Consider the following 20,268-nt stretch of genomic DNA (forward strand, 5'->3'; position numbering starts at 1 on the left):
GAAGTTAGTTGTGGCGGCACCTACCAACGTTTTTCAGAACTTCCGCTTACTTTGCACTAGATTCTAAGCTGTAGGCGGTTTTTTGGATTACAAAAACCGGAAAAAAAAGTGCGGCTTAGATTCAAGTAAATACGGTACACACTATTGATCCTGTGTCCTGTCATACACTGATTCATACTGGCATCCAGTCCGATCAATGTTAATTCTACTGAGTGATTCTAAAAGAATACCACAACAATATCGAAAACTCTGCAAAGAAGAAAAGGAGAGCTACGCTCTGTCTGTTTTTGACTGAAGGAAACTCTGAATTTTCATTTGGTCACTAGGAGTGTTGGCCACGTGACCTTCATTTCTGCTGTCAGTGCAAAGATGACAACTACTCAACAAAAACTTAACATACTATCAAGCATGACAGAAGTGCATTTAAGACAGTTGTTCAGCGCGGATTTCAAACCAAGTACGCTGTTCAAGTTCCTGATAAGTGGCGTATGGTATGCTGGTATTAACAATTCACAAGTAAAGAGTGTTTGCGCAAAGGGAAAAGTTCCGAAAGGCACCCCACGAGCTAAGAAAATATTGGCCATTCTGGATAGTGAACAGCCTTCTCAAGGAGAAATGTTTTAACTTCTGTTATAAAGAAGGGAAACATTTCAAAACTTTTCCCCTTGATAACCAAAGTACCTAGTTCCAGCAGAAAATCTTCATGCAGATTTTCACAACAATTCTAGACTTTCTTGCATGGACCATGAAGTTCCAATAACATTGTACGAGGGGCGTTTGAAAAGTCTGAGCAAAAATAAAAACTACTTACGTGTTTGGGGTAAATCTTTTTTATTTTTTGACAGTCTCCTTTCAGACTTATACACTTCATCTAATACTGTTCTATTTTGTTGATCCCTTCAGAATAATAGGAATTGCCCAAGTCTGCAAAATAGCTATTAGTTCTTGCAATCACCTCCTCGTTTGAATACAATCTTTGACCCGCCAGCCATTTCTTCAAATTGGGGAACAAATAGTAGTCCGAGAGAGCCAAGTCTAGAGAATAGGGGGGGGATGTGAAACGATTTGGAATTCTATTTCCATTAATTTTGCAACCACAACTGCTGAGGTGTGTGCCGGTACATTGTCGTGATGGAAAAGGACTTTTTTGCGGTCCAATCGCCGGCATTTTTCTTGCAGCTTGGTTTTCAAACAGTCCAATAACAATGAATACTATGCACCTGTAATAGTTTAACCCTTTTCCAGAGTGTCGATGAGGATTATACCTTGCGAATCTCAAAAGACAGTCACCATAACCTTTCCGGCTGAAGGAATGGTCTTCGCCTTTTTTGGGGCAGATTCTCCCTTGGTAACCCATTGTTTAAATTGTTGTTTGGTCTCAGGAGTATAGTAATGTATCCATAATTCACCCACAGTGATGAAATGAAACAAAGTCTGCAGATTCTTCCTGAACAGCTGCAGCACTTCACACGATTCAGTTTTTGGTCAAGCGTGAGCAATCATGGAACCCACCTTGCGAATAGCTTTCTCGTGTCCACATGTTTATGCAAAATATTATGTACCCATTCATCCAAGATGCCCACAGCACTAGCAATCTCGCGCACCTTAACTCTTCTGTCATCCATCACCATATCATGGATTTTATCAATGATTTCTGGAGTCTTAACCTCCATAGGGCGTCCAGAACGTTCAGCAACCATTGTGCCCATATGGCCACTCCGAAAATTTTGAAACCACTTATAAACTGTTCTAATCGAAGGTGCAGAGTCACCGTAATGTTTATCAAGTTTCTCTTTAGTCTTCTGAGGCGTTTGGCCTTTCATAAAGAAATGTTTAACCACCACACAAAATATTTTTTCGTCCATTTTTTGACAAGCACTCGACTTCCTTGATTCACACAAATCCCAAACCCAAAGAAATAGACCAATATGGCTGAAGCTAGGTGTGCGTTCTTTCCAAAGATGCTACTAACTAAACATGACCTCAACATGCGCCGGTGGTGCCATCTCTCGGACTTTGTACGGACTTTTCAAACACCCCTCGCATGTGCACGGGCACACATGGTATGTTCTGGAAGAGCCACACTCAAGGGGCCAAAAAGTCACATGTGGCTCACAAGCCATGATTTGCCGACCACTGTTCTAGGAAATTAAACAGGTCATCTACCTGCTTAGAATTGGGCAGGTTGCGTATATGATGCATACTGTTAAAACAATAAATTTCAATAACTGCAGGGTGTAAATTTTCGAATTTATACCTGACCACTGTTTATTTCTTGGAATTCATCGACTGAAAGAGGATGGGCCCCTCCTCGAACTAGTGAATTGTATGTGTCGAGTTTCACCCATCTGATTATGGATAAATATGTGCCTTTAATAACAGTATTACTACTATTACTACCCTATATTTTATCATCCAGAAATAAACAAATAATTTGAAAGTAGTGGTATTTCAAGCACAAGATTATTAATATTTGTTTGAACCAACAAGGAACACGAGATACAACCCTGAGGAATATCAAGCCTATACTTTCTTAAAATAAATTTATGACTGACACTTGAACTTCAAGGCAAGAGAATATGGACAGGAGAATTGCCATATATCACACACAACTCAAGTGTTCACTCAACTGTCACAAAGTAATCAACATACAAAGATAGAACTGGCATCAGTGTGTTCTGGATGGGCTCCTCTAGATTTTCATTTTATATATAGATTTATTTGTAGGAACAAATTTTTAAGGTGATATACAGAAAGTTTACAAAAATGTGTTTCCTTATTACACTATGGAGGTTTTGACAAGTGAGGGGTTTTTTTTTTTTTTTATTGAAGTTAGGCTAGAAGAGACACTGTGGCAATGAAATATTAAGAATTTTTTTTTTCCCTTCTGTTCCAAACAAGAACTCTGTAAAATATATTTAACACAAGATAATTGGAGTTAAAACTGACTCATAATTCTCCACTTATATGTCAGAGCTAAGCTGTTGACAGCTGAGTTTCATTATGTGAAACAGGTTGCTAGGTTTATAATTAACCTGTTATTGAATTTTCTGATCAGCAACCATAGAATGTCGACATTCCCTGGCAGCAGCTTGTGGTTAAGGTTTTTCCCATAGCAAAAGCAGGGGTTGTATATAATTGTAAATGATGAGGTGCAACTACCTCGAGTTTTCCTCTCTGCAGTAGTAACCATAAACACAAAGACATAATGTGCATATCATAGAATGTTTTCCCCTCAGTTTCCAGCTTTGAGGATTTTCCAGCATATCTTTATTTCTTGGACATTTCTTTGACTATTTTCGTAAGTGTTTTTGTTTGTATTCATAGATGCAGTAGCTCTTTCAATCACATTTTTAATGGAGAGAAATGAGCCATTACAAAAAGCTTGCCTTTCTTGAAGTAGGCACATAATGTGCAAAATCATTTCTCTCAACTGAGCTCATATAGCAATCCATAAGCCACAAGAGTGATGTGAAATTTTTCCACTCTTAACATTTCACAAACTTATTTCTGATACAGTTCAGTATTGCACAACAAATAACAATAAAAACACATAAAATAAGGATTCCTGCTATCACACAATAGGGGAAAAAACATAGCATGCAACAAATGATCACACAGGATCGTAAGTTACATGAAACTGATGCCTAGACCAAGCAGGAAGTGTTGTAATGCTGGGGATATAGGTTTCGCAACTGTGGGTTAGGGATGCAGCTGCAGCTCTGTTGGAGTTAGCTGAGTGTGTGCTGTGTCTTCATTGTGTGTCTCGACCCACTACATCCTTCACAGCTCAAGTAATTTTGAACAGAGTATTATTGCTTCAAATTCAGAATGTCTATGTCCATATGACAGCATGAAAATGTAAATGTCGTGTGACTAGAGCCTCCCATCGAGGTAGACCATTTACCAGCTGCAAGTCTTTCGATTTGACGTCACTTCGGTGACTTGCGCATCAGTGGCCATGAAATGATGATGATTAGGACAACACAACTCCCCCCCCCCCCCCCCCCCACGTCGTACTGACCACCCAGCTACCGGGGGTAGACAGCAGCATGGTGTTGATACACAATGTTTACTATCACACAAATAAGATTAGTGACATGATTTGAATGGAATAAGGCAACTGTGAAATTCCACAAACTGAATGCAATTGAAGGAAATCAATAATTGGAAATTCAATTGAACTTTTGCTTTATCCTGTTGTGTGCATGGTGAAATTGCACTTCACTATCTTCTAATATTGGTTTGGTGAGTAGTACATCATCACCATCATCATCATTATTATTATTATTATTATTATTATTATTATTATTATTATTATTATTATTAAATACGGAAAAAGTCTCATGAGACCTATGAAAAGATTTGTGTATGTGTAGAAATAAATATGTACCAGAGGTCTTATATTAAAAACAACTTTCACAGTTTCATTATACGGAGTTCAAAGTCCTATGTCTTGGGTATGACTAAGAATGGCTGAAATGGTGTATAGAATGTCATGAACAAAGTTCTAAATAATCAATATAGAATACAGTAACAGAACTTATTTTTTCTATGCTCTGCCAAGATATATAACTCGTAACAGCAGGTATCCATATTTCAAGTCAATATTTGGTTGCTGATGAACATAATACAACAAGTTTGCTACTAAGTCGCAAATCTACCAGCAGCTTTAGAAAAAGACCAAGAAAACAGCTCATACCTAAAAATTATACTTAAAAATTCTGCACTGGAGATAAATTCATTACTGAGGACATTACTAAGCTGAAAAGGTTTTTCATCAGTAAGTCTCAGATATTTTATGTATTCAGTACAACATTGCGTAAAAGAATGTTCATAAAGTACAATTGTCACGCTGTAACTGATTTGAGTTTATTTTATATGAACAATTATATAACTATGCTTTCTTTTGCATGCGGCATTCCCTCTTGCATACTCTTGTGTCTCCGAAGTGCATACCATTTCCTTGCTGTTGGTCCATCTCTGGTTACTTTTTCTTGTGAATGAGGACTATGAAATCCATATTCAGCTTTGATTCCTAGCGTTTGGCACTTATAAACCAGAGCATCTTTAATCACACAATACAATCTGTTCAGTTGATGATATCTCCAGCATTGGAAGACAAAACATTACAGAGAGATGTGCCTTAGACCATAGCCTAACACCCATAAAACAAAAAATGCAAACCATCTTTGCTTTGGATTTTGTTTAAAACCATTTGATTGTTATGGTCAACCTGCTGCATATTCATTTTATGTTTGTATTTTATTTATTTATTTTATGTCCTGGTCTTTCCGCTCTCTTCACTATATTGATGATATCTTCTTTTCATTTCCATGTCCTCTTTGTATCCACTAATATATCTTTCAGTTTTCAATAACCACTGTTCTCTGACATGGTGACTGCCATCCTTTTATCATTACAATCAATTTTAGCCCAACAACAATTCAGCAATGCAGTGTAGTATTTCTGGCATTGGACTTTCTCTTCAGAGCTGAAGGGTTCATGTTTTGTTTTCCCACTCACATTTAGGTTGTCTGTGATTACTCTAAATGATTATGGCAAATACAGACATGATCTTTTGAAAAGTACTCGACTGATTTTCTATCTTATCCTTAGCCAGTCCGAATTTAGGCTTCATTTTTAAAGTCATCTTCCTCGATTGCACACTAAATTCTAATCTTCTCGCTTTTCCTAGCACCACATCTTCTGGTCTTTCCTTTGGATTTTCTTTCAGGTGGTGTTCATTTCTTTACTTCCACATAATATAAACTGAGTTTTAAAAGAGAGAGACTCTAGCAACCGGTTTGGTAGAAAGATAAATGCCTTTCTCTTCCTAAATTACTTAAGATTTCTCAATTGTTTGCATACCATGTTCTACATGAGAAAAAAAGGAAAAAAATTACACAAATCAACAAATAAGATCATTAAAAAAACTGATTTTAATAACAGATCATAAATAAGAAATACCTGGCTTGAATTTCCAACACCAGTGCCAAGTTCCAACCTGGGCTTCTTCCTTGGTCCAATTGCCTGTAGCGCTGTGAGATTTGCTTCCCTCTGTCGCAGTTCTTCCATCTCGGCTCTTTGCATCTAAATAAAAATAAATACAAAATTTGCCAACAAAAGATCTACAAACTGAAAATGATCAGTATATTGCAATTACTTCGTTAAAGTGTTTATATCATTGTTCCACAAAGTAAAGAATATTTATAACTGTGAATATAATTGATGGAGTGACGCCTTCTTGATACTCAGTATAAAGACACTCTCTGACAACACAAAAAATCTGTACCACTCCCATTCACAAAATTTTAGGCCTAGGAAGCTCAGCTGCTGCTGTGAGTTGGAGTCAAGAATGAAACCGTGGTAATAAATGTCTTGCTGCTGCAGTATTCAGTGCCACAGTTGTCAACAATAGAGAAACCATGTGCTGGTAGTGTACTGTTCTAATACTACTTGCGTTAATTTTTTGTGTTATTGTGTTAATTTGTACAAATCATGACGTCGGCAGACCAAGCACTTCAAAATTCTTAATTAAATCTTCTGGCCCTCAAGAGGGCAAAGCTAGTGCAACAGGATGTGAGAATTGGTGGATACTATTGCTAGTGTTAGAAAATTTTGACAGATATGGTAAAATAGTAGCATGCCAATTACTAATGCAATACAAAGATATGGTAAAGTAGTGGCATGTCAATTACTAGTGCAATACAAAGAATGAGAAATGTTAAAAGTTTAAAAAATGCCTTAAAGAACAAAATTTGTTTGAAAATTCAATGAATTCAGGGTGCATACACTGACAAGAAAAAAAATCCCCACATTTTTCCCGGATTTTCTGGTTAAAAGCAGACTTTTTCCTGGGTGAAAATACACCTTCTCCCTGTTAAGTGACAGTATAGTTTCCCTTGGAACAGTAAAAGTTATCAATCCTATGAATGGTTAAGGTTTTATACATCAGCATAGGACTTTCCGGGAAAAAAAAAATCATTTTGGGAAGATCTAAGACATGCAGCAACATGTAAGCTGCATATTTTCATATCAGGAAACTGATGTTAAGCTTTTTAGTGTGGTTTTTGGGGTGAAAATTTTCTTGGAGTACCAGTACTGTATTGTCTCATGTTTGGTTTTTATTATGGCATACCACCATACGTGCCCGAAGATGAAAATGTGCACCTGAAATGGCAAACTAGCCAACTCTGTGGAATGAAGCACTTTGTTTCAAATAAACTGACTGCCTCTGCAGAAAACATTAATAAACACCAAATTTCTTTAGCAAATCGACAAAAATAACTTTATTTTTTTGCAGGGTGGTTAATGCTTGACTGCCAAAAATACGGAAATAAAACAGAATCCGAAAAATGAAACTAATAACATAATTTCAACTTCCATAATTATGTGAATGTATTTTAATTCACTTGATAGCTCCATCCCATAGAAATCTGTTTTGTTTTCATTTGATGTGGGAACTGTAAATGATGAGGAAACAGCCAAATTACTACGCGTAAACATGGATCACATGCAGCTAACCCACCTCCCCACTACAGCTCAGACTGTTCTCCGCATGCACAAATTTGGCAGCTTGCACATGCCAGAAAAATTTTGCCGGGTAGCCTCTGGCTGCTTGTTGCTACTGCTCATGCAGCTAACAGCCACATTTCAAGTACCCAGAAGCTCATACATGACTCAACTGTGAATGTGCAAGAGCCTGCTGGAAGTGCTGAAACGAACCTAATGCAAAGAGTTGTGACATCACGTTCATAGGAAGCAGTTTGTTGTTATGAAGTAATGCACTCTTTGTCCTAAAGCCTTTCACAAATTTTGCTGTTGGCAGACATTTGTGTGTGCACTGTGTTTTGTTGTTGGAAATGGTGCATTTCCTTTGTAACTAAGTTTTATTTTGGTTTTTTCTCTCGTTTATGTTTTATTGGTGGAGTCTTATTCAGGAGTTGTGGGGTACAGTAAAATTCTTTGGTAGGGTATCAGTTCTTAGCGACCAAAATAGCAAAAATTTAACTGAAAACTATAACAATGAAAAATTCCCAGTTTTTTCCTGGTGGAAGGAAAAAATTCATGGGTTTTTCCTGGATTTCTCGGTTGCCCCAGGGCGTATACACCCTGGAATTACTCATTTATCAACATTGGTGTATAGAGGCAACATTTCCAGGGCTATTGTAAAAATGAGTAAATTTGGTGATGAGAATAAATATATCAAGAAATCCAATCAACAAATTATTTATCCAATATTATGTTGCAATCAGTTAAACTCCATATTCAAAAAATCAAACTGAATATGATGCAAGATGATGCATTGTGAAAAAAATGTCGAATTTCACACTTTCAACATAGCATATTCTTAACTAAACAGACCACTCTGTGGAAGTTTACAATAAAGTTAACACAATGACATAAGCATATCATTTTCTGACACCCTACACATCTGCAAGTATTACACTACAGCATTGTGATTCCACCTATTAATTGGAACAGAAAGCATGTAAGTCAACAATTTACAGTTTCTGCTGTCATCACAGTTTTCCAAGGATTTATATTTTCAAGTGAGATACCAGATGAGCATGATTTCTACAGACACTGTGCATTGATCTCAGAGAAGTCCCTTCATGGCATAAAACATCTTACGAAAAATTCTACAGGGTTATTACAAATGATTGAAGCGATTTCACAGCTCTACAATAACTTTATTATTTGAGATATTTTCACAATGCTTTGCACACACATACAAAAACTCAAAAAGTTTTTTACGCATTCACAAATGTTCGATATGTGCCCCTTTAGTGATTCGGCAGACATCAAGCCGATAATCAAGTTCCTCCCACACTCGGCGCAGCATATGCCCATCAATGAGTTCGAAAGCATCGTTGATGCGAGCTCGCAGTTCTCGCACGTTTCTTGGTAGAGGAGGTTTAAACACTGAATCTTTCACATAACCCCACAGAAAGAAATCGCATGGGGTTAAGTCGGGAGAGTGTGGAGTCCATGACATGAATTGCTGATCATGATCTCCACCGCGCCGAAAATTCAAAGCGTTTGACTTTGTCATCGGATGTCAGGGCTTGTAGCAATTGTAAACGGTAAGGCTTCTGCTTTAGCCTTTTCCGTAAGATTTTCCAAACCGTCGGCTGTGGTACGTTTAGCTCCCTGCTTGCTTTATTCGTCGACTTCCGCGGGCTACGCGTGAAACTTGCCCGCACGCGTTCAACCATTTCTTCACTCACTGCAGGCCGACCCGTTGATTTCCCCTTACAGAGGCATCCAGAAGCTTTAAACTGCGCATACCATCGCTGAATGGAGTCAGCAGTTGGTGGATCTTTGTTGAACTTCGTCCTGAAGTGTCGTTGCACTGTTATGACTGACTGATGTGAGTGCATTTCAAGCACGACATACGCTTTCTCGGCTCCTGTCGCCATTTTGTCTCACTGCGCTCTCGAGCGCTCTGGCGGCAGAAACCTGAAGTGCGGCTTCAGCCGAACAAAACTTTATGAGTTTTTCTACGTATCTGTAGTGTGTCGTGACCATATGTCAATGAATGGAGCTACAGTGAATTTATGAAATCGCTTCAATCATTTGTAATAGCCCTGTAATTATGTGGTTTCTGATATAACAAATCCTACTGCATCATGTCATCCATTTTTACAACAGTGCAAATATAATTCGCAGTTTTGTCCTACATTCCACTGTAAGTAGATATTGCCTAAGCAAATTGAGTAACTCCTCGAAGAAACATGATATCACTTGAAGGCAATCAAGTAAATTCTCAATATGATCACAAGCTGTTTTGTCTTGCATATCTACACATTTTTTCAAAGGCAGCTTTTTTAAGTACCAACACTTCCCCCAATCGGCTCAATTTTTCCTACTTTCTACTCTCTGAAGGTGCACATTCACTATGCACTCTTCAATGATGTCCAATCTCACATCCAGTCAAAAATGGGGAAATTCAAGCAAATACAAGCAGGTGAAGAGTTACATTTACCACCCACACAACAGTTCAGCGACACCAAAAGAGTAGGAAAAAGCTTCTATTTCTAAGCATCCATGGTCGCAAACAAGAAACATGGAAAAAGGATTACCAATGTCAAAAATATTAAACAAAGGTAAAATTTTATCAGATACTAAGCTAAGAGTGAAACCTCAGTTACATGGGAAAGGAAGACAAACAATACACAGTAACAGATGAGATACCCAACCCTGTGGAGTTATGAAATACAGCTATCTCACAGTTACATTCAATTACTTGACTTCCTTTAGTGCCTAATCTAAATGCCATTCTCAATGTTAATTTTCAGTGATCTTTCCATGCATATCCCCTTTCCCTCTTTTTCAGTCATCATTATTCTAAATTGGTTAATCTCATCCTCCAGCACTTACTACACTGCTTTCTCCAAATACTTCTAACATCCAGTGTCATCAACAATATGCTTCATATAATCTTATCTTATATTGTGTCTCCATTCGCTCCCTCTAATGCTCCTCTGAATGCAAAGTAGAGTACCCATGAATGTCTTTGCAAATGCATTAATTAAGTTCCCTTTTCTTCTGGCAAGGGTATTCAGTATATCTTCCTTCTAATCTTCACTTCATTTTTCATATTTGCCCCCATAATTTTTAACATTCTTCAACGGTGTCATCCTCAATTTCACTGCTTGGGAATTTAGTATTGTCCTATCTACTATTCATCATTTTGTATTTGTTTCATGAATATTTAACCCAAATTTGGAGATAAATAGGTTGACCATGCCAGCCAACTGCTCCATCAGATCTTTGCCAATAAGTGCTATGTTGCCTGAGATTCTTATCACTGACGTATGTACCTCCTGTAATTTTATTTCTATTCTGAAATATTCTTTCATTTACTGGTACACCAACTTGGTTTTGATGATTATTCAATTGTTTCTGAAATTACCACCTGCTAAGCCATCAAGATGTCTAAGGCTTTTATACATGTACACAACATTAAATACACTATGTGATCATTAGTATCCAGACACCTGGCTGCAAATGACTTACAAGTTTGTGGCACCCTCCATTGGTAATGCTGGAATTCAATACGGTGTTGGACAACCCTTAGCCTTGATGACAGCTTCCACTTTTGCAGGCATACGTTCAATCAGGTGCTGGAAGGTTTCTTGGGGAATGGCAGCCCATTCCACACAGAGTGGTGCACTGAGGAGAGGTATTGGTGTCGGTCAGTAAGGCCTGGCACGAAGTCGGCGCTCCAAAACATCCTAAAGGTGTTCTATAGGATTCAGGTCAGGACTCTCTGCAGGCCAGACCATTACAGGGATGTTATTGTCGTGTAATCACTCCACCACAGGCCATGTTTTATGAACAGGTGCTCAATCGTGTTGAAAGATGCAATCGCCGTCACCAAATTGCTCTTCAACAGTGAGAACAAAGAAGGTGCTTAAAACATCAACGTAGGCCTGTGCAGTGACGTGCCACACAAAACAACATGAAAAACACGACCACACCATAACACCACTGCCTCCGAATTTTACTGTTGGCACTGCACATGCTGGGAGATGACGTTCGCCAGGCATTTGCCATACCCACACTCTGCCTTCGGATCGCCACATTGTGTACCGTGATTCGTCACTCTACACATTTTTCCACTGTTCAATCGTCCAATGTTTATGCTTCTTACACCAAGCGAGGCGTCATTTGGCATTCACCAGTGTGATGTGTGGCTTACGGGCAGCCGCTCGACCATGAAATTCAAATTTGCTCACCTTCTGCCTTGCTGTCACAGTACTTGCAGTGGATCCTGATGCAGTTTGGAATTCTTGTGTGATGGTCTGGATAGATGTCTGCCTATTACACATTACAACCCCCTTCAATTGTCGGCAATCTGTCAGTCAACAGATGAGGTCGGCCCGTACGCTTTTGTGTTGTGCGTGTCCCTTCACATTTCCACTTCACTCTCACATTGGAAACAGTGGACCTAGAGATGTTTAGAAGTGTGGAAATCTCACATACAGACATATGACCCAAGTGACACCCAATCAACTGACCACGTTCGAAGCTCGTGAGTTCCGCGGAGCGCCCCATTCTGCTCTCTTACGATGTCTAATGACTACTGAGGTCACTGATATGGAGTACCTGACAATAGGTGGCAGCACAATGCACCTAATATTAAAAACATATGTTTTTGGGGGTGTCCGGATACTTTTGATACCATAGTGTATGTGTCATTTTTCTCTCTCTCTCTTCTGTTACTAATAACAAAGGGAAAATTGTTTAGTGCCTTTGCCCTTTACAGTGGAACAAAAGTGATCTTCATGCAGTAAGTTTCAATCTTTATTTCCATTCTTCTGCAAATTATTCTAGCCAACAATCTGTAAATGTGAGGGGCCTTTAATTGCATCGAAAGGAAAAAAAATTGAATCATCTAACATGAAACTGTTTCTACGAAATATGGAGATGGGAACTTCCTCTACAACAAACCCTCATGTTTCAGAGTCCACCAGGATTTAATCTCTGTTAAAATATGACCCCTCCCTAACTTCTTTTTTATTGTTACACTTTATTTACTTACTCAATTAGTTTCTTTATTCTTTTTCCCCACTTCACTTCACCAATTTTGTTTTTTCTCCACGCTCTTAATTGCACCATTCATTTCACTTCTTCTTTCTCTTCTTTCGCCCATCTTTATTTCTCACTCTGTCCTTTATATTTTCTCTGGACAGAAGCTGGTAGTGTGCTACCAATATCTTTTCTTTGACATCCCACTTTCTCTAATGCCTCTCCTTTACCTCTATCTGCCCCCCCCCCAACCCCCCTCCCTCACAACAGGTGAGTTGTCCTCATTTATTCTTTTGAATTGCAGTCATCTGCTCATCACGACTAAGTTGTTATCTGAACCCACATGAGAATCATAGTAGTATAGACAATCAATTATTTGATTACAGAGTCACTGTTGACCACTGATGTAATCCACTTGATAAATTCCATTTTTAGGCGAATGGCAAGGTTCCAGGTTTGATTCCCAGTCTGTTGCAAGTTTTGAATTGTCAGGAAGTTTCAAAGAGAAGTTTGGCATATACCTCTAACCTATTGCAACTCTAGAAACAACTTCCTCTTATGTATTTTTCCCCATTCCATACTATATAGTATTCCTCTGTTCAGTTTCCTCCTCCACTATAAACTTTCCATTATCCAAGACACTATTTCACAGTCATCAGAATGTGACATGGGCACAGTAACATATGTAACACTAGTTGGTAATAGCTCTGCTTCAATGTTAATAAACATCAAATATTCAGTCATATTGTAATAATGGAAAATTCATGATGGAATATAATATGTACAAGATCTGACCAAAAGGCAACAGGCATTTTTATTTTTCTTGAAGAATCTTTATTTGTCCATCAACCTCAACTTTTCCCCTTCAAAGTAGTCCCCACTTGTGCCACTGCTTTTTCCAATCTTGGAAGCACTTTTGAAAATCACTTTTCGTTATTGTGTTCAGTTCCTTCAGCAATTGTGTTTTTATCTCATCAATGGTGGCAAAAAGACATCCTTTCAGGGTTCTATTCATCCTCGGGAATAGACAGAAGTAGCAAGAGGCCACATCTGGTGAATACAGTGGCTGAGGCAACATAAATGGTTTCGTTTTTTGCCAAAAAATCATGAACAAGCACTGAGGTGTAAGCAGGAGCATTATTGAGATGAGTGTTTTTGCCACAATTCTGGTTTTCCTCTTCAGACTGCTTCGCCCAAACATTGCATAACTTGCAGGTAGTATTCCGTATTGACCATACTACCACAAGCAGAAACTCATGATGCACTATCCCATTGTAATTGGGGGGGGGGGGGGGGGGGGGGGGGGGGAACACAACTATGTGGGCCTCAGTTTCGATGTCATACCAATAGACTCATGTTTCATCATCGCTCCATTCAGCAATTCCTGAGCAATGTCTGTGTGTCATCGTTTTTGGTCAAAATTCAACAATTTCGGAACAAACTTTGCTGCTACACATTTCATGCCCAAAACATCCAACAAGTTACTTGGCACGAGTCAAAGGATATGCCGACACCATCAGCAACCTCTCTGATGGTGATTCAGTAATTTTCCAGAATGGTCATTCGGCAATTTTCCAGAATCATTTTCTTTACTTTTTCACACTGTTTTCAGTAATTTATATGCTAGGGCAACCAGGGCAATCATCATCTTCAATGTCTTCGCTACCCTCTCTGAAACATTTATATCACTCGTACACTCTTGTCTTCTCGTAGTAGATCTGCCAAAAGACAGGCCGTAGTCAACATTTAGAATGCAATGCTGCACTTTATTCCATTTTCCGCATAAAATTTAATGCAGTTTCTTTGATACAACATTTTTTAAACTAAAAATTTCCCAAGCACATGAAAACACGTCTAACCTTTTCAACTGTCAACAATAAACTAAATATTCCAAACATCTGAAAACAGATATGTACATCAGGAACATATGTACCAACAAGATATACAATTTTTGAAGATCAGATGTATAAAGACTGTGAAATTAAAAACTTCCTGTTACTTTTTGATCAAATTTCACATAAGAAGACATATCTATTTACCAAACATTAAGTAGTTGAGGGCTACACAGGAAAGGGGGAAAATTGTTTTGTTCTGTGGGAGCTAGCAAATACACAGACTCAACTACTGTTGCATGTTAACTTTGATGAAGGACTTGGCTCGACAGCTTCCATCTTTTCTACATCCTTGTTCACTTAAAACCTGATGGGTACCAACCACCATTAAATTCCAGCAATTTGATTGTTGTAGTAACCAACTCTGATTATTAAATTTCCTATTCATAAAACTATTAATAACATTAACTCTTGTTATCCATTCATCACTCCAGTTACTATTACTACTTGACGAGAAGTTTGGTTATCATTTTACTTTGCTAATCCACACAAATTTCACTCTTTAACAATCAAAATCCTAGCATATCAAATTATTCATCTGATTATTTTTTTTTTTTTTTTAAATTGAGAAAACAGATAGAAAAGAAAATGAGTTGAGTGTGACTGCTTTCATTAGAAATCTTCAGTTGTGATAGCTCATTTTTTAAGCAAAACCTTTACCTATTCTCCTCAGACCAAACCTGGATCTTTTAGATTAGTAGCTAACGATACTAACTGCTATGTCGCAATGACCCACCATCTGTTTTTATACATTGACAATACTATTTTGCAATTCTATGTGTAACACTCTTATTCATTCCCAATGAATGGTTATCTGATTCATTAACTAAAATGTAAAACTCCACAGAAAATTTCTGAGAGTTTGACACTTCTGAACAAGAATCTCTACTATCATATAAAATTTAGTACCTCATTAACAATGCACCACCACCACTCCTTTGTCAACAACTGCACAGGATCAACACGATGATATAGCAGTGGTGGATTCTTTATTTTATTTTCTCACAGACTGTTCAATCATCTGAGACAAAATTATTCATCATTGAAGGAGTTACTATTTACATATTTTTCAGAAAAAAAAGACAATATTTTTGTGTGAAAAACGAAAGATTGACAATATTATACAGAAACAAATAACACGTAACACTGAAATGCTCAAGATTATTGCAAGGAACTCTTGTACAAAATAAAGTTTTTGTCACTTGAAAACCTTTAGTTTAGCAGATTAGTACACATCTTGCTGTACAACATTTAAAGGTGTGTTATCCAAATGCAAACTGGCCAACCAGTTATCTGGTGAATGGCCAGATGATTGTGGCATAATACGGCCATTTGCCTGATAACTTTTCTTCCAGAAAATACACTGGGAAAAACTGAAAAATATAAGTGAAAATGATTCTTCTGCTTAGTTTTCATCGAGTGAATGTTGCAGTTCTTCTTGAAGGAGTTCATATTATTATACAGAAGTTCCATCAGAGAGAGAGAGAGAGAGAGAGAGTGTGTGTGTGTGTGTGTGTGTGTGTGTGTGTGTGTGTGTGTGTGTGTGAGTGAGTGAGTGAGAGAGAGAGAGAGAGAGAGAGAGAGAGAGAGACGGCTGTGTCACAGATCCTTTCTAAGTTAGTCATGTTCTTTGCGGATGTGTAGAGTTGCCCCAAAATATGATAGTACAGGAGATAAAGAGAGAAGAACACAAGATTTAATACATCAGTGTTGACGACATTTGGAAATATTTTTGTAGTGAAGACCACACTAGCAATTTTCTAAACTCTAATGTAAATGTGAAACAAGAAACCTTTGCACCAACCTTTAGTCCAAAAAATTTCAAAAAATTTTATTTCACTAATTATTTGACTGTTTTACAATAGTAAATTCTGCTCTTAATTGAGTTCTGGAACATAAATTTTATGCAATGTCTTTTGTTGTACTCAACTGATTGTCAACTTAGGGCTAGTCAGTGGTTTATTTTAGCCACTACCCATATGCTAAATCCTTTACTTTACATGTTTCTCACAGTGCCATCTGAATATTGTTTTGTCATCTATCACATTAGTGACAGGATATCAATATCCATCAAGGAAACCAACAGACCTTGAACAGATCCCTGTAGCATGGCTCCTTTACAGTAACTTCGGCATGACTAAAATTTGTTTTCTATTTGTTGACACTAGAGAAAACATGTCTGTCTCCTTTGTGCTAGATATGAAAGAAACTCTTGGTAAATTTTTCTCCCAACAACACAAAGCAAATCCATTAAATGAATCAAAGACTATACCTATTTTCTTCCTATATTATTTGGTCCTGCAAGTGTCTCACAAAACAAATGAATTTAATTTTATATTGATACACCTTATGTCCATATGCCTTTTGAGCCCTAGTGGTTTCTGTCTCAAACTACAATTTTATTCGTTTTGTTTTGAAATTCCAGTGCCTTTAGCATGAACCACTGATGCTACGAAAGAGCTTTTGTAACATCAGTGGTTCTTCTTAACGGCAGTTGAAAAAATGTGCTGAAATGTGTGTTACTTTGAAAACATTAGTGATAAAGAAACAAATACTGGAAGTCCAGGATGCAATAAGAGCAACATTATGAAAAGGATAGATTGCTACTAGCCATATAAAGGGGACACTGAGTCACAGACAGACACAACAAAGAGACTGTTGCAAATTTAAGCTTTCAGCCAAAAGCCATTCTTCTAAAGTAAGAAATGCGATTCTTGTGGGAAGTAGGAAGGGCAGGGGGGGGAGGGGGGGGGGGGGGTGACTGATGTGTGAAGTCAGGAGTTTGATGGGTGGGTGCAGGGACTAATGAAGGTTGAAGCCAGGAAGGCCAAGGGGGGTTACAGAAGTGTTTGCACCTGTGCAATTCAGAAAATCTCATGTTGGTAGGAAGGACTGAGATGATGCAGGCTGTGAAGCAGTCACTGAAATGAAGCACATCATGTTCGGCACCATGTTCAGCAATTGGGAGATCAGGTTGGCTCTTGGCCACATTTTGTCACTGGCCAAACACGCAACACAGACTGCTTGTTAGGTGTCATGCCCACATAGAAAGCAGCTCTGTGTTTGCACCTTAGCTTGCAGATAACATGACTGCTTTCACAGGTAGCCTTGCCTCAGATGGAGTATGTGATGCTTGTGACCGGACTGGAATAGGCGGTGGTGAGAGGATGTACGTGACAGGTCTTGACTCTAAGTCTCTTCCTGGGAGAAGAGCCATGACACAAGAGGCTGGGAGCAGGGGTGGAGTAGGGATGGACAAGGGTATTGCTTAGGTTCAGTGGGCAGTGAAATACCACAGTGGGAGGGGTGGGGAGGATAGTGGGTATGATAGTCCTCATTCTAGGACGCAATGGATGGTAGTCGAAACCCTGTCAGAGATTGTGATTCAGTTGCTCCAGTCCTGAGTGATACTGCATCATGTGGCGAGTGGTCCTGGACCCGGGGCATGTGGGCGGGGTGGTGAGTGACTGGAGAGATAAGGGACAGGAGATCTGTTTCTTCACAGTGTTGGGAGGGTAATTTCAGTGTTTGAAGGCCTCCGGGGGACCCTTAGTATATTTGCAAAAGGTCTGATTGAGGCTGATCAGGTGAAGCGAATGGTGGAGAAGGTGTTGAGGTTTGAGAGGAATGTGGGTAGGTGGTCCTCGCCCTTTGACCAGATCACAAACATGCCATCAACTAATCTGAATCAGGTGAGAGGTTTGGGATTCTGGGTGGTCAGGAAGTATTGCCTCTAGATGGTACATGGTAGTTTGGGATAGGATGGTGCCATCCACGTGCCCATAACTGAACAATGGATTTGTCTGTAGACGATGCCTTCAAAGTAGAGGTAATTATGCATGAGGATATAGTCGGCCATGCTGGACTGGAGTGTGAGGCATTGGGAATGGTACGGTTCAACAGTGGCAAGGCCATGGGCATTTGGGCTGTTAATATAGGAAGTGTTGGTGGTGGTTTGTGTCTTTTATATAGGAGGGTAGGTTACAGCTAACAGGCTGTGTTGCTCATCGAGAGCAGAGTGTCTCTCACTAGCTGGTCACAAAGGGGCATGAATCGGTATTTCATCAAAGTGGAAAAGTGAACACACATAATGTGCAAATCCCCTTGGTCAAGCAACTGTAACTGGTGTTTCTTAACTTGACGCACTAGAACTATGGCTCCTTCCTCAATTGGAAGAAACTGAACCACATAACTTTATTTGGCAGCAAGATGGTGCTGGTATATCTCAGCAATTGACTGGTTAAACAATGTATCCAACTGCAGGATTGGCTGCAAGGGATCAGATGACAGCTTGTTTTGCATGGTGTCCACATTCACCTTATATGACATCATGTGATTTTTACCTTTGGATGATGCCTTTGGATGATGTGTATGTGCCTCTACTACCAGTTGATCTACAACACTTAAAAAAATTAGATTTAAGCAGTTGTTGCAACAATTACTCTAGAAATGCTGATCAAGGTTTGGAGAGAACTCTTCTATCGACTAGATGTGTGACATGTAACAAATGGTGATCAAAATGAACACTTGGAAGATAAACTGCTTGAGTTACTCTTTCATCTGTTACTCTTTCATATGATGTATTATTTACAACTGTAAGTTGAAAGTAATAAATCCTTAAAACACTGATAATAATTTTGAAACATCTGGTATTTATGAACTAGAAAACCAGCAAGAAGAAATTCACCAGAAAAAATTGAAACAAACTATAATTCTGGTTTTTTTTGGTGTGAAGAGCAAACATTTTCACAAAATGTAAAATATAAAAGGTTTCATTTAAGGGTCAGAACAATTAATAAAATTGCTTTTTAACAAATTATAAAGTACATGCTTAAAAAGTAATTTTCCACCATTTACATTTTCAGTAATTTACATCACTTTTAAAAAATCCCTTTAAAAGTGTAAAAGGGAGGTTTCGCTGTACTTAACAATTCAAGCATCAACTGTAGAGCACTGTTGCAGGAAGCTCAACAAAAAGGAACCAACTGCATGACAATTAATATGTTCTTTTAGTATCCTCAAAATAATAGCAGTAGTATTAGTAGTAGTGGTAAATAATAACAATTATTATTATTATTGTTATTATTATAGTATCAGACTGTGAAAGAAATATAAAAAGCTAAAATAGCAATTACATACTTCTTTGGCTTTTGCTTTTAATTTAGCTTGCTCTGGATCTTCAGATTTTGATCTACTCTTTGCAGCTCTTAAAAGTAGCTCCCGTTCATGCTCCTCATGTCTCTTCCTTTCTACACGATCTAATTCTTCCAGAAACTTAAGCTGTCCTTTAACATCCTGTGTGACCTCGTACCTCGGATCCATCTTTAAACAAAAGAAAAAGTAGTGTTTAACGAACTGAGTAGATAAAAACGATTTTGTTACAAAAGAAAGTGAATGTATATTTACCTTAATAACATCTATTCTATGCTCTGCAATAATGGACAATTTTTCTATCAAGTTTTTCAACCTCTCCTGAGTTGCATGTGATATCAGTGCTGCAACTTCTGGTGATGGCTCTTCCGTTAAGCCATGACGAGCAACTTTCATAAAAACAAATCAAAACATTTGATACGTTGTTATCACATAAACAGCACTCGCAGTGATTGCTTCAATATAGTTAGTTACATCTGATCAGAAAATAATAAATGGGTCTCACCAATTTGTCTGATTCTTTGCTGAAGAGGAGCTGCATGTAAAAATATTTCATCTTTACATGAACGAATCTGTGTCCCAACAAATTCAGTTGAACCCAGAATCCTCTGAGTTTCTTCTGCCAGATTGACACCACCCATTGCCGCTACATCATTGATATCATCATCTCCTCTGCAGAAAAAGA

At 38.3% G+C, this 20,268-nt stretch overlaps 1 protein-coding gene across 1 annotated transcript in view; it reads right to left on the minus strand.

The window, feature by feature from the left end:
- Nucleotides 1-20,268, minus strand: part of LOC126483484 (transcription initiation factor TFIID subunit 4) — a 210,098-nt gene that overhangs the window by 64,313 nt on the left and 125,517 nt on the right. The window contains exons 8-11 of the mRNA XM_050106624.1: nucleotides 20,089-20,255; nucleotides 19,839-19,972; nucleotides 19,572-19,754; nucleotides 5,971-6,093 (exon numbers count right to left, since the gene is read on the minus strand). Of these exons, the coding sequence (XP_049962581.1) occupies nucleotides 5,971-6,093; nucleotides 19,572-19,754; nucleotides 19,839-19,972; nucleotides 20,089-20,255 (607 nt within the window). The remainder of the gene's footprint in view (nucleotides 1-5,970; nucleotides 6,094-19,571; nucleotides 19,755-19,838; nucleotides 19,973-20,088; nucleotides 20,256-20,268) is intronic.

Source organism: Schistocerca serialis, chromosome 1, assembly GCF_023864345.2.
Source record: "Schistocerca serialis cubense isolate TAMUIC-IGC-003099 chromosome 1, iqSchSeri2.2, whole genome shotgun sequence".
NCBI lineage: Eukaryota > Metazoa > Arthropoda > Insecta > Orthoptera > Acrididae > Schistocerca > Schistocerca serialis.